The 14,337-nt window shown below is 37.4% G+C and overlaps 2 protein-coding genes across 2 annotated transcripts; both read right to left on the bottom strand.

Annotated features, from left to right (window-relative positions):
- Window positions 1-494: 494 nt before the first annotated feature.
- On the bottom strand, window positions 495-854 carry LOC131066289 (uncharacterized mitochondrial protein AtMg00860-like). The gene has a single exon (XM_058001014.2). The coding sequence runs from the start codon at window positions 852-854 to the stop codon at window positions 495-497; it is 360 nt and encodes a 119-aa protein (XP_057856997.2).
- A 2,317-nt stretch (window positions 855-3,171) lies between these two features.
- On the bottom strand, window positions 3,172-14,059 carry LOC131066288 (uncharacterized). Its single transcript, XM_058001013.2, has 6 exons — window positions 13,465-14,059; window positions 13,129-13,323; window positions 12,404-12,933; window positions 11,740-12,034; window positions 11,546-11,622; window positions 3,172-3,474 (listed from the first exon to the last, which is right to left on the bottom strand). Exons 1-6 carry the CDS (start codon window positions 14,057-14,059, stop codon window positions 3,172-3,174), a joined length of 1,995 nt encoding a protein of 664 aa, XP_057856996.2.
- Window positions 14,060-14,337: the final 278 nt, after the last annotated feature.

Raw genomic sequence — 14,337 nt, 5'->3', positions numbered from 1 at the left:
CTCAATACTATGCATTTCACCTTAGAACCTGGAACTAAAAATATCCTCTCTTTGTAAATGATGAGGTCATCCACAAGAGAGTACCTGATGTCCTGTACTGTTCCATCAATAATACTAGATTCCCATAGATTCTTGGAGTACTCTGCTATAATCAAGTGTTTCCAATCTTCATACACAACTACCATGGAGCTCAATTGGGGGTGGTGAGATAAAGCATCAATAACAACGTTCTGAGTCCCTTTGACATAGGAGATGTCAAAATCATAAGACTGTAACTTGCTGACCCACTTCTGTTGATGCTCATTTAGATCTCGTTGTCCAAGAAAATGCTTCAAACTATTATGATCAGTTTTGACACAAAACTTGCTGCCAACTAAATATTGCCTGAACTTGGCCATTGCATGCATGATGGCCAACATTTCCTTATCATAAATATTATAACTCCTTTCCGGACCTCGAAGCTTCCTGCTCTCATAAGCTATAGGATGACGATCCTACATAATTACTACACCAATACCCTCTCCACATGCATCACAATGAAGCTCAAAAGGTTTGGTGAAATCGGGTAAAGCAAGAACTGGACATGTAGTCATCAATTTCTTGAACTTCTCAAAACACTCCTGTGCGAGATGTGTCCAAACAAATGCACCCTTCTTGGTCAAATCAGTGAGTGGTGTAGCATGCCATGAAGAACCACTAACAAACCGACGGTAGAAGGCACATAAACCAACAAGTCCCCTGAGTTGAATAAAGGTCTCAGAAGTAGGCCAATTAACAATGGCATGAACCTTATCGGGATCCATGCGAACTCCCTCTTTGCTGATTATGTGACCCAAATACAAAAGTTCTACCATTCCCAATGCACACGTGGACTCTTTGGCATAGAAGAACTCCCTGTCAAGTATGCCTAAAACAATATCCAAGTGAACCAAGTGCTCCTCCCAAGTTCTATTGTAAACCAAAATGTCATCAAAGAAAACCAGAACAAATCTCCTCAACTTAGATTGGAAGACCCTATTCATAGTGGACTGAAAGGTAGCTAGTGCGTTGGTCAACCCAAAAGGCATAACAAAAAACTCATAGTGTCCACAATGACATCTAAATGCAGTCTTCTCAATATCCTTCTCCCTGACACTGATTTGATGATAACCTGTTCTTAAATCAATCTTGGAGAAGTAACAAGCTCCATGAAGCTCATCTAACAACTCATCAATGCGAGGAATGGGATACTTGTTCTTTATAGTCTTTTTATTTAGCATACGTTAATCAATGCATATTCTGAGTGTACCATCTTTCTTCTTCACCAAAACAACTGATGAAGCAAAAGGAGATTTACTCGGCCTTATGTGTCCCATTGCTAGAAGTTCTTTGATAGTTTTATTAATTTCATCTTTCAACCGCTTGGGGTGCCGGTAAGGTGTAATCATAATGGGTTTTGTGCCCTCTTCAAGCTCAATAATGTGTTTTATGCCTCTATCAGGAGGCCTACCAGGAGGTCTGTCACTAAACACCTTTGTATGATTAACTCTAAGCTCATGAATATCTGAATGATAAGGTGTTTTATGCTGCTACTCATAAGTAGGCATGAGTTTACACTCTTCTGGCCAATCCACCATGTCATGCTTGACAAGTCTCTCCATTCTTTTAAGAGTGATTAATTTCAAGTTGCTAGCTTTGATAGCTTTAAGAACATGATTAGTCCCATCAACCTTGAATTTCATCTCCATATCTTTGAGGTTAAGTGTAAATTCACCTATGGCATGAAGCCACGTCATGCCAAGAACCACATCCATATTTCCCATGTTAACCATATAAAAATCAGCTTTGAATTCATAATTATTGAGTTTCATGGGTAAGTCTGAAATCATTCTATCACAAGTCAGCACATTACCATCAGCAACTTTCACCCTTATGCTTCAAACTCTTGAGTTTTAATTTCACGCTTCTCCACCAACCATGCATCTATGAAATTATGAGTTGCACCTATATCAAGTAGAGAAATGACTCTTTGACCAGCCAAGAGTCCATGCAACCTAAAAGAACCTTCTCCTTGCATACTAGACATATGAGCTTCTTGTAGATTGAATTATCCTTCATTTTCAACCTTCTTTTCTGAATTTTCAGTCTCGGAGTCATTTTGATTTGCTTGCTGGTTCATGTTATCAGTCATGTTTTCTGCCTCATAAAACCACTCCATATTCCTATTTTGACCCTTAGGCTCGAGGGGACAATCTCAGTTTTGATTATAAGGACCCTTACAATGAAAACATAGCCTCCTTCTATGCAAATCATTGAGTGTTTCCCTATCCAAAGGCGCTATAAACTTCCTCCCTTGGTCCACATTTTCTGATTTCTTTTGATCAAACTTGCTGTCATTAAATGATGAGGATGGTTTTGAGTTGTTAGGAGTGAACTTTCTAAGAGGAACGGTAAGTTCCATGCTGTGTGCCTTCCTCATGGCTTCTTGCAAGGTAGGGGGATCAAAAGCCTTAATCCAACCTTTCATAGGCTCATAAAGACCTTCAACAAAAAGAATAACCATTCTTCTCTCTGAAATGTTAGTTACCATAACTTAAAGCTTCTGAAATTCACTAATATAAGATTCCAAGCTTCCCATTTGTTTCGGCTGAGCTAAAGCCCTGAAATACAACTCTGGATCTCTTTTATCAAAACGCTCAACCAATCTGTCAGTGAATTCTTGGTATGTAGTAATAGGGTCATGATGCAAAGTCACCATCCCATGGTTCCACCAATCATGGGCTACCCCATCCAAATGCAAAGCTTCAAACTTAATAGCATCTTCTTCTGACATAGGACGTAGATTCAGGAAGGTATCCAACTTGTTAATCCAAGATCTGGCTGTAACACTACCGCTGCCATCAAAAGTAGAAAGTGTGAGCTTGTTGATTGCATATTTGAGATCATTAGTTTTGTTCCAAGGTTTCCTTTCATTCCAATTCCACTTCTTTTTGTGTTCCCTCTTTTGACTCATAAACTTGTCAAAGTTAAGATGTTCCTTAACTCTCGGTGGTAATGCATCTCATTCATCATGAAGTGTGGTTACATTAACTGTAAAGGCCACCTCATCTTCTTCCTCAGCCACGTCCTCTTCTTCAGGTTCATTTCTAACAAAGGTTGGGCATGTAGGCCTATCATAGGTGTGTGTGGGATTCACTCTTGACCTTGGCGACCAACAACACTACCATTTTCCTCCTGGTTCTGATTATGCCCCCTTGGCACAATGATCTGTTGTATGGCTGTAGTCAACTGCTGCAATACATTTGCTACTTGTTGCTGCCCTGTTACTAAACCCCTCATAATAACTCTGGCATCTTGGTCCTCATTGTTCACAGCCTCTCTATGTGACTCATCATCATTCCTGTCCCCCATAATTTCCAAGGGTATTTCTTTAGTTTGAGTAGGATCACCTTGTAAATCAGGTCTCCTGCGTGTGTAATACCTGTGAGGCCCAGTCTGTTGTTGATGCATAAAAAAAAATTATAACCCTCAAGGAAGGCAGGATCAAGGCTTTGATACCAGTGTGATGAACCCTTGCTGGTTCAACTCTTCAACCTGTTGTAATTTGTAAATCTTCTTGTAATTTTTAATTATTAAGATGGTCTTTCGGAAGTAGACAAAAGTTGCAAAAGAGGGTTTCTTTAATTTGCATCACATATTGAATAATACATGAATTTAAAGAATTGAAACAATGAATTGGAGAATTTAGAAGCATACTCGTAGGTCCTGAGCCAATTTATTGAAAAGAAAGAATAAATCAGCAACTTACAAAGTTTTGATTTTTATTCTGGAACAATTTAGATCTGCTCTTACTTAAATACTAAGAGACCCAAATAGTTCAAGATGGTGCCAATAAATGAGAAAGTTGTGTGTTTGGGAAAAGAAGCCTCCAAACCACAGAAGAATCAACAACAAAATAGTAAATAGGAAAACCCTACAACAAATCTTCCTTGTAAGAAGCCAAATCTGCCCCAATTCAATTCAATTTGACTTCTTAATGAAGCCAACCAAGCTGCAACAATTTGATTGATCTTACACAATCTCAAAGCTACTGAATTCTAAAGAATGCATGCTCTCCAAAACAGGTCCAAACCCTAGCCTCCATAGCCAATTGGTCAGAAGAAAATGTCAAATGCTCAATATCAAGAATGAGGTTTAATTTCCATCTTGGCTACCTAAATACCCAAAAGGTGTGATTTTTGGCAATTAGGGATTTAAAAATAATAACTTGCTTTTAGGGCTCCCAACTTAACCCTAAAAGCCACGCCTAGCTTAGAAGATAATAAATCTTCACTTAAATAAATTTAAGTGATGCACTTTATGATTTTATATTAATATTTCATTAAAATATTAATTGCCCATGGAACCACTAAAAAATTCACATCTCTCTCATTATTGCTTAGAAACTGAATCTGCCAGAAGCTAGGGTCATAGTTCTCCATGCCAATGAAAATAGGACCATGTCTATTTTTAGCAATTTTCCCCAAAAAATAGGAAATCCTCATAATGTGTCATAATTTGATGAAACGAAGACCAGAACTGAACTCAACATTGAACTAGAACAAATAGATAGACCACTCCTCAAGATATTGCATTACTGACCTCTTTATCCATACTCTGTTAGCCTACAAGGGTCCAAAAATAAGCTAACTCCTCAATCCCAAGTCCCTGACTAGGATGGGGACATTACAGTCTGCCCTCCCAAAATTTGCTTGTCCTCAAGCAAACTCAATGCTGGATGTTGTCAAATGATATCACACTCCCAAGTAGCATCCTCTATTGGTAGATCCTTCCATTTAATAAAAAATTCTCTGATGACACTTCTCCGCAAATGGCACTCTCTGAACTCCAGAATGGCCTCAGATACTAGTACTAACTTCCCCTCATCATCTAAGGGTGGTAGAACTGCAGAAGGAACTATATGTTGTCCCAATGCCTTCTTAAGACATGACACATGGAATACATTATGAACTTTACTATCAGCCGATAAATCTAACTCATAAGTCACCTAGCCAACTCGCCCAGAAATCCTAAAAGGACCATAGTAATGTGGCTTGAGTTTCTCTGAGCCCTTCTTTCTAAGAGAGGACTGTCTGTAGGGTTGTAGCATCAAATACACCATATCCCCGATCTCAAAAGATTGCTCAACCCTCTTTTGATCAGCATATTGCTTTTGCTGATTCTGAACCTTCTCAATATTATCATGAAGTGCTCTCATAATATCCTAGTTCTCTTTTAGCAGATTCCCAACACTTGGTGCTCAACAATCGCTCATCAATAAATCTAGAAAACTAGGAGCATCATATCCATACAAATCTCTGAAAGGTGTCATCTGAATAGTCATGTGGTGAGTGAAATTATAACAATACTCGCACAAATGTAACCACTTCACCCAAGCCTTCTGCTGCCCTAAGACATAGTTCCGTAGGTATCCCTCCACCCACTTGTTGACAATATCTGTCTGTCCATCAGTCTAGGGTTGGTAACTAGTACTCGGAGTGAGCTCTGTCCCGCAAAGTCTGAATAACTCCTGCCAGAAGTCTCTACAAATGGTGTCGGGAACCCATTTTTCACCATGGTACTTTCCCAAGGCGCCATCGAAGTGGTTTTCGTCGTTGGATGGATTTATTTCTCTTTACTTTTTTTTATTTTTCAATTTTTTTGTTTCACAAGGTTCCTGTTTGCTAGGTTTTCACCAAGTAACGTTTTTTTTTTTTTTTTTTTAAATTATTTTTATTTTTTTGTATTTTTTGACAATGGGATATTCTGAGAAACCATGTGTAATACCTGTGAAGGTGCATGTTGTTAATTGGATCCTCTAAAGGTTCTCTATCTGGTGTTGAGATTTGATATGCACTTGATCCATAGAGTTCTATGATGATGTAAGGACCAAGCCAATTTGGTTCGAACTTTCCCTTGTTCTCTCCGTCTTGTTGATTTTTTAGGATTTTCTCTGAGAACTAAGTCACCCACCTCGAATGTGCAAGGATTTACCTTATGATTGTAGCTTCAATGTTCCTTGACTGAATGATGTGTTTCCCCCTTGATTGTCTTCCTTAATGAAGGAACTAAGGAAGAATTACTAATGTATGAACTACATTTTCCCATATATGTGTCACGTAAAGAGGTTTGGGCATCCCTAATAACAAAGTCCCTCAAGGAAGTTCCATTAAAGGTCCATTGATGTGATGTATCACTAGAAGGGGATGGATGTGTGGAACAAGTAGATGAGGAATGAAGACATGATTGCAAAAAGGAGTGAAAGTAGCATGGCATGATGGAGACTTAGGATCAACAATAATACCTTTCGACTTGAAATTTTAGAATTTTTGCCCCCAATTATTTTGGTATTAGGGGAGATCAACTCTTGTTGTTTTTTCTTCATAGGATTTTAATCCTTGACTTTGATTTTTGCAGAGTCCAATAGCTTTTGATTTTGATTTGGACTAAAGAAATTTTCTTTATTTTTGACTTTTAGATTTTTTTTTCAAAGCTTGATTTTTGATCCCTAATAAGTAAGGGCTTTTGTAATTATTTTTGATCCAAGTCTTGAAGTGGAATGGAAATGGAATGAGTAGATGATATGGTAGGGATGTATGAGTTATCAAGAAGGTTGGCGATATATTCGATAGATTCTTCATTGGAACCACTCTTAGGACTATTGATATCAAGAGTTGCTTGCATCACTAAAGGAGATTTGCATTCAGACTTAGTAGCCACAACACTAGGTGGTTCACACCTAATCCCTTGGCATTGTAAAATGTTTGCAAGTTGTTCCTATCGACTAAATGTCTTAGGAGATAATGGGAGTTGATCAACATGAAAGATATACTCACATCCCACGACTTTAACCTTAAATTTTTCTTTGAGCTCTACTTGTTTTGATGTAGAATCTTTCAAGGATTCTGGATCCACATATGCTAATGATGGAGTTGCTTCTTTGTTGATTGGAATTATTATTTCTAATCCTAGTCACAGGTTATTACAATACATAAATGGATTTGGATCACCTCTTATTGTTACTTTAACTCCATTATAAGGGAATTTGATACATTGGTGATACATTGATGGTACTGTTCTCATCTCATGAATCCATAAATGCCCCAAAAGTATGTTATATGTGAGATCTAAATCAAGGACTTGACAAACCACATCCCTCGTGAATGGCCCAATTCTCAGAGATAAGGTGATTGTTCCCTTGGATGAGCATTCTTCATCATCATATGCTTTTATGGTGATCGTGTTCTTTGAATTCACAATTTGTTCAGAATAACCCAATTATTTAATAGTGTTCAATGTACAAATGTTCAGACCTTCTCCTCCATCTATCAAGAATCATTTGATACACTTTTTGTGGAGAAAAGATTCAATATAAAGGGGTGCATTGTGTGGTTGGCATATGGATACATCATTAGCTTCTATGAATGTAAGGTAATGCGGAGTGGAAAGGTATTCCACCATGGCTTGAAACTGGTCCAAGTTCAAATTAGTGGGTACATAAGTCTCTCTCAATGCTTTATCAAGAATGGCCTTATGTGAAGGGGATATACGCAAAATCTCAAGGATGCAAATGAGGGCGGGTGTCTTCCCTAATTGATCTACAAGGTCATACTCATTCTTGGTAGATGATGAAGTTGTGGTCTTAGATGGAACACCTTGCAAGGTGTCTTTACTTCGACGAGTTGTGACATTACATTCGACGGTTATTTTTAAAGGATGAAGAAGATGGTCCAATGACTTTTAAAACAACCTTACTCCTTTGGGTAGAACCTTTGAGAGTTTTGTCCTTTATGATAATGGTAGAAACATAATTATCCACTGAAATGTGATTACCAGTCGAGTCATAATCATAGGCCATCTTAGAATAGTTGGCTTGATCATTTGTTTTGGCTTTTCCTTTATCATGTTTAGGGAATGACTCCTTAAACATCGCATGTTCTTCATTGGAGGTATGGCCATCAACTTCTATGCCACCCTTGTCAATAAGATCTTGTATAATATCCTTCAATCTGTGACAATCGCCAGTTGTGTGTCCTTTGCTCTTGTGATACTCGCAATATTTATCATCATTCCACCACGCAAAATTTTCTTTTGGTTCATAAGGTGGATTATCTGGTAGTGTTATAAGCTTGTTTACAACCAATTTCTTGAATGTTGTCTCAAGTGGCTCTCCTAGTGGAGTGTATTTCCTTCGAGGATTTGATGGCCTTTGAGTGTTCACTTGATTTCTTGTATTGGATGAACTTGCACTGGGGAAAGTTACTTTTGGTTTTACAACATTTGCATCTACTACCCCATCATTGATTGTGTTCTTATTCCTGTTCCAAAAGTAAGGTTTGTCTTTCCCATTTGAGTCCTCTTTGTTTTCTTTGAATAGATTTATAACACCTTGTTCAATAAGGACTCTCTCAATTGCTAATCCTTTCTCTATGACTTCCTTGAAGGTAGATAAATAAGCTTTTCTTAGCTCATATCCAATATCCTTGTTAAAATTTTGAGTGAGCATTTCTACCATTTGTTTTTGTGGGATATCACAAGAGCATCAACTAGCAAGACCTCTCCATCGCTGTAAAAATAAAGAAAAATATTTCCCATTTTTCTGCTTAGTATTGCACAATGTAATCACTGACACATCTGTTTCAATGTTGTATGAGAAGTGTTGTATGAAAGATTCTACTAAATCACTCCATGATTTGATTCCAGGTGGAAGTTGGGAGAACCATTCCATAGCTTGGCCACCTAAGCTTAGTGGGAACAATCTCATCGAGTATGTTTCTTCTCCTGCTACCTCAATGCAAGTTGTGGAAAATTCTCTTATGTGTGCTTTAGGATCCCCTTTGCCTCTATAATTATCAAAATTTTGGTGTAACAAAATGTAGAGGAAATTGAGGCATTGGAATTATTCTATCAAATGGGTAAGGACATATGCCTTTCGTTGTGTATTGTTGCTTTGGTGTATTCATGTTCATCGTAGTACCTCTCCTAGACTTGCATTTTGATTTACATATTGATAGACCTAATTAGACATATGGTTTATGTTTAGATGGTTCTTGTGGATGGTAGTACGTAGAATCACCTTGATGGATGGATTTATATGATCCATGGATTTATATATGATCATTGCTCATGTGGATTATAGGACTTATGATGATATATTGATACTAACCCTATTTTATGATTATGATTCTATGTGATGTTTGATTATTGATTGTGTGATTGTCTTTGTGTGTAGAGATGATTTTATATCACTCATTGCGAGCATGATATGTCATTGCAATTTTCTACCACTTCCCTATTTATGATGATGTAAATGTATCATATATGTTGTGTCAGTGTTTGATACAGGTTTGTAGGTACCAGAAATTGACTCCACCTGGCTTCACAAGTCTGAGCGTGTCTTTATCCCAATGGCAAGTTGTCATAGATGACATAGTTTCCCTCACACACTCTAGGTCTAAGTTGTATACCTTGTCGATTGCACCACACAACAAGTTGATGTTAGAATCTTGTGTTGTGTTTATTCCCTTGGCGTAAGTTGTTTTGAGTTTTTGTCTATTCCCATTTAGAGTTGTGTGATCATTTAATTATCTAATATTTATCTTTAATTTATTGAAGGTTATTTATTTTAATTCATTATTTGATTTAAAGTTTAATTGAGACTTAATTATTAATTGTTTATTCGCTTATATGATTACTTTGTTATCTATTTATTTATTATTTGGTTATTGTTTAATCGATTTAATTTAATTTGTTTAATTTGATTGATTTATTGTTTATTTAATTGATTGATATTTATTTACTTTTATTTATTGAATTTTATTGAATTATTATTATTCGGGGGTTTATAATTAATTTAATTTATTTTATTTTATGGTTTAATTTTTTATTTTTTTTAATAAAAGTGGAGAGCCACTAAATTTTATTAATATTTAAAATTTTTAAAACCTGGTTCAAAGAGCACTGGTAGGAAAGAACCAAGTAAAGAAAACCTCTGGTCTTGCTCATACATAATAAAGCCAGATGAGAAGCCAACCCAAGCATTCCTCAAATAGCCATAATGGGCAACAAAAAACCCCACCCACCCATATAGTATGAGTACAATATTTCTCTGAATGAGAGAATATACATCAAGAATGCAGGAACCAAGAACTAGTGATTTCCAGCGGAGGAGAGGAAGGGTGGATAATATCATCATTGTGAACTGCAGAAGGCACAATCTGAAGAGGTGAAACTAAAGTTGGAGAAGACATCACTGCTTTCAACGAATCTAATAGAAAGTGAATTCCCGAGAACACATTAACAACCACTGCCAAGATATCTGGAGAAATATGATCTAACAAAGCTACCAGAGCAAACATAGTATCATCATAAAGGTTAGAAATCAAGCCCCTGCCAGCCAAAAGATAGTAATTGAGAACAAGATAGGAAACCACCATAAGAAAAAATGCCAAACTCAAAATGATAGAGAGACAAAGCATTATCCAAATCAGCAGCAAAATAAAAATAGGGATGGAAGTATGCATCAAAAAGTGCCTAACCATAGAAGAATCCAAGAGAAAGTCCATACAGATAGTGATAAAATGAGATGCAACCTCAACAAGGAAACAATCTGCATTTTCCACCAGCCATCGTCTGCCCAGTACTTTGCAAAAAGCCAAATAGAAATCCAAAGAAATTTTTTTAAACAGACGACCAAGCTTTTCATCATCAAAACCATGAGAGTCCTGGAAGTCATACTGCTTAATAGGCATCAAGACTCTGTAACCCACAACCTCCATAAAAAGATAATGTGATACAAAAAGAGCAGGAATATAAAAAAACCAAAGGCCATCATTAAAGAGCAAGCTCAGCCACCAAAGGACGGGACCGATATATCAGCACAAGCTAGCCCACGACAAATCATGCGAACAAACACCCACAGATCGCCACCTCAAAAAAAGAATAATGAGAACTTTCTTTCAAAAAGCATGACCATAAACTCACAAGATCGTAACATATGATAATACAAGATTGTCACACGAATGAGATCCCCAAAGTGAAAAAGAAAAAATTCCCAACCTGCCATTGCGAAGGAAATAATAAACCAATCATAAATAAACCTTCAAGCGAGCCGCCATTTGAAAAAGAAGATATTGATATGCTCATTAACTCCAAATAGACAGTACAAAACTCAAAGTAAACATAATTAAACCCATGTGTGAGCTGCACAGGAGATATCATATTACTGGCAACCAAAAAAACCCAAAACAACAGGCACACAGTACTGAGAAAAACATGATTACAAGGTACCCCCTCCTCCAAATACCCCAACCCATAAACAAAGCCATGACTAGTACCATGGCTGGAATTACAAGCAAATATGTAGACTTAATGGGGAGATATGAAAGACCAAGAAGGCCACCAACACCACCACACTAAACTGCATGCTTGGTTATAATTACCAACAAGATACGAGGTTGAGACTAAGCCAATAGGTTATATTCAATTAAATAGGATGAGGGGACAAAAAACTGGTATCCACATCAACCAAAGACTGGATATCTTCATCTAATGCTTTATTTGCCAAGATATCCGCCACCCTGTTGGCTTCCCTGTAGCAATGGTCTATAGAGAAGGAATAAAAAAATTCAAGCTGTGCAAGTATCTTATCCAACCAATAATTAAGATGCCAAGAATTTGAGGAGCGATTTGTGACCATATAGAAAACAACTTGAGAGTCACCTTCTATAATGACATCCAAAAAGTGCAAAGAAAGGAGCAAATCAAGCCCAACAGAAAGAGCATATAACTCAACCACATTATTAGTCCCACTAGAAATACATTGACATTGTCCTTTAATAATACAAGCCCTATTATCAGAAACCACTACACCAATGGCAGACTTCCCAGGGTTACCACGGGATGCTCCATCAAAATTCAATTTATACTTAGAAGAAGGAGGAGGCAACCAGACTACCTCTGTCCTATTAATTAAAGAAGACCTTGCTTTAGAAATGTCCCCAGTCATAGGTAGCATCTGCAAAGCCGGCCAATGCTAGGTAATCCAATTATCCCATGGTGAAAAAGTATTTTGCAAACTAATGCCCTTGTAAATGAAGGCCAAGGCAGTCTCAGAGATGGATGTTTCAATACAGAAGAGCACATCTAGCAAAGTGGAAGAGTGTTTCCTAAAAATCATGTTATTCCTCTCAAGCCAAATCTTCCAAATTAGAACAAAAGGAGCAATTATCCAAAGACAAGCATAAAATGAAGATGGATATAACAGAGACCAACTCATGAATTGAGACCTAAGGTCACCACATAAAGAAGAACATCAGTTTAACTTATTAGACAACTAGTACCAACATTGAGAAGCAAAGGGGCAATGAAGAAAAAGATGGTCTACTGGTTCAAGAGACCCTCCGCACATAACACAAGGAAAAACAACAGTAATACCAAGCCTATCCAATCTCATACCAGTTAGAATCCTATTCTGAACGGCTAACCAAGCAAAAGCTCCTACTTTTGGAAGACAAACAACATGCCAAAATAACTTAAAGGGCAAATCCTCCCCGCTACAACCTGTAGACAAATAATTGTACCCCTCCTTAACTGAATATTCCCCTGATTTTGAATAGGTCCAAATAAGCTCATCTTCATCCTCAAAAAAAAGCAATGGGCGTTTCTTTAACTCATTAACAAAAGCAGATTTAATATCTTGGTCCATCGAAAGAAAGTCAATAGATTTCCATCTAGCCACAGGTAAGAGACCCGAGGAATCCACAAAAAAATAATCAGCCACAAATATACCCCAAGAAGATTTGAGAAGGGACATAAGAGGCGTCCAATCCCTAAGGCTAGAAAATGCTGGGAAACCATTCCAGACTTCCCCCCAAATTCTAGCCTTTTGACCATTATGAATAAGCCAGGACAACCCTAGAATAATAACAGATCTACACTCAGCCATGAAATTCCAGATTACAAATCCTTTAGGGAGCGAAGAAGCAGTAAAAATGGCCTCCCTAGATCAATTTCTCAAATATTTTGCAGACAATATAGATGCCCATTTAGAAGAGGGTTGTTTATACAACTTCCAAACTAACTTAGCACCAAGAGACAAATTTTGTTTACCAAGATCCTTAATCCCTGCACCCCCCTTATCTTTCAGAGAACAAACCCTATCCCATGCTAACAGAGGGATCCTGTCTTTCTTATTAACATTGTCATTCCATAAAAAAGACCTTAAAACTGATTGCAGAGCGACCACATCTTTCTTAGGAGCCTTCAAAATAGAAGATAAATAGATTGGAACCGCATTTAGCACAACTTTAATAAGCATAATTTTCCCAGAAAAAAAGAGCCACTTATGAGACCAAGAAAGTATTCATGAAGAAATGGCCCCCGATATCCATTCCCAAAAATTATGCTTCTCCGAACCAGTAAAAAATGGGATACCTAAATACTTACAAGGGAACTGGCCAACAGAGAAACCCCACAAATAAGTCAACCTAGACTGCACCAAAGGAGAAACATTAAGAAAGAAAATCTTAGACTTAGCCCGATTGACCTTCTGAACAGAAAATGAGGAGTAATCCAAAGTGATCCTATTAATGACCTTAGCTTCCCCCATAGTAGCTTTACCAAACAATAACGTGTCATCAACAAATAAACAATGAGAATGACTAGCAACCATATGAGGAATAGAAATCCCCTTCCAGAGGCCACTATCCCTAGCGCCCAAGATAGCTCTACTAAGATCTTCAACCAGAATAATAAATAGAAAAGGGGACAATGGATCCCCTTGCTTGAGACCTCTAGATGAAGCAAAAAACCCACATGGAGAACCATTCAAATTCACTGAAAACCTGGTCATGCTAATATATGCTTGTATCCATTTTACCCATTTTACCTCAAACCCGAAATTCTTAAGCACACACAAGAGCACCTGCCAACTAACCCTATCATAAGCCTTCATCATATCCAACTTTAGGATCATAGCCATAATAGACAACTGAGAGATAGAATGCAGAATCTCATGGTCCACAATAGCCCCTTCTGTCATTTCCCTACTAGGGACAAAACCCCCCCGCTCCCCCGAAACAATCTTTGGGAAGAGCTTAGCAAGCCATAAAGAAATAGCTTTAGTGATAATTTTATATAAGGTATTACATAAAGCAATTGGGAGGAAATCCACAAAAGATTTAGGATTCTCTAATTTTGGAATGATAGCAATCAGAGTTGTGTTGAGCTCCTTCAAAATGGACCTATTGCACCGAGCCTCTTCTAAAACAAGTTGAAGGTCCTCCCCAAGAAAAGACTAGCATTTTTGAAAAAAGAGAG

Source organism: Cryptomeria japonica, chromosome 8 (assembly GCF_030272615.1).
Source record: "Cryptomeria japonica chromosome 8, Sugi_1.0, whole genome shotgun sequence".
Taxonomy (NCBI): Eukaryota; Viridiplantae; Streptophyta; class Pinopsida; order Cupressales; family Cupressaceae; genus Cryptomeria; species Cryptomeria japonica.
This window is presented reverse-complemented; position numbering and strand designations above follow the sequence as displayed.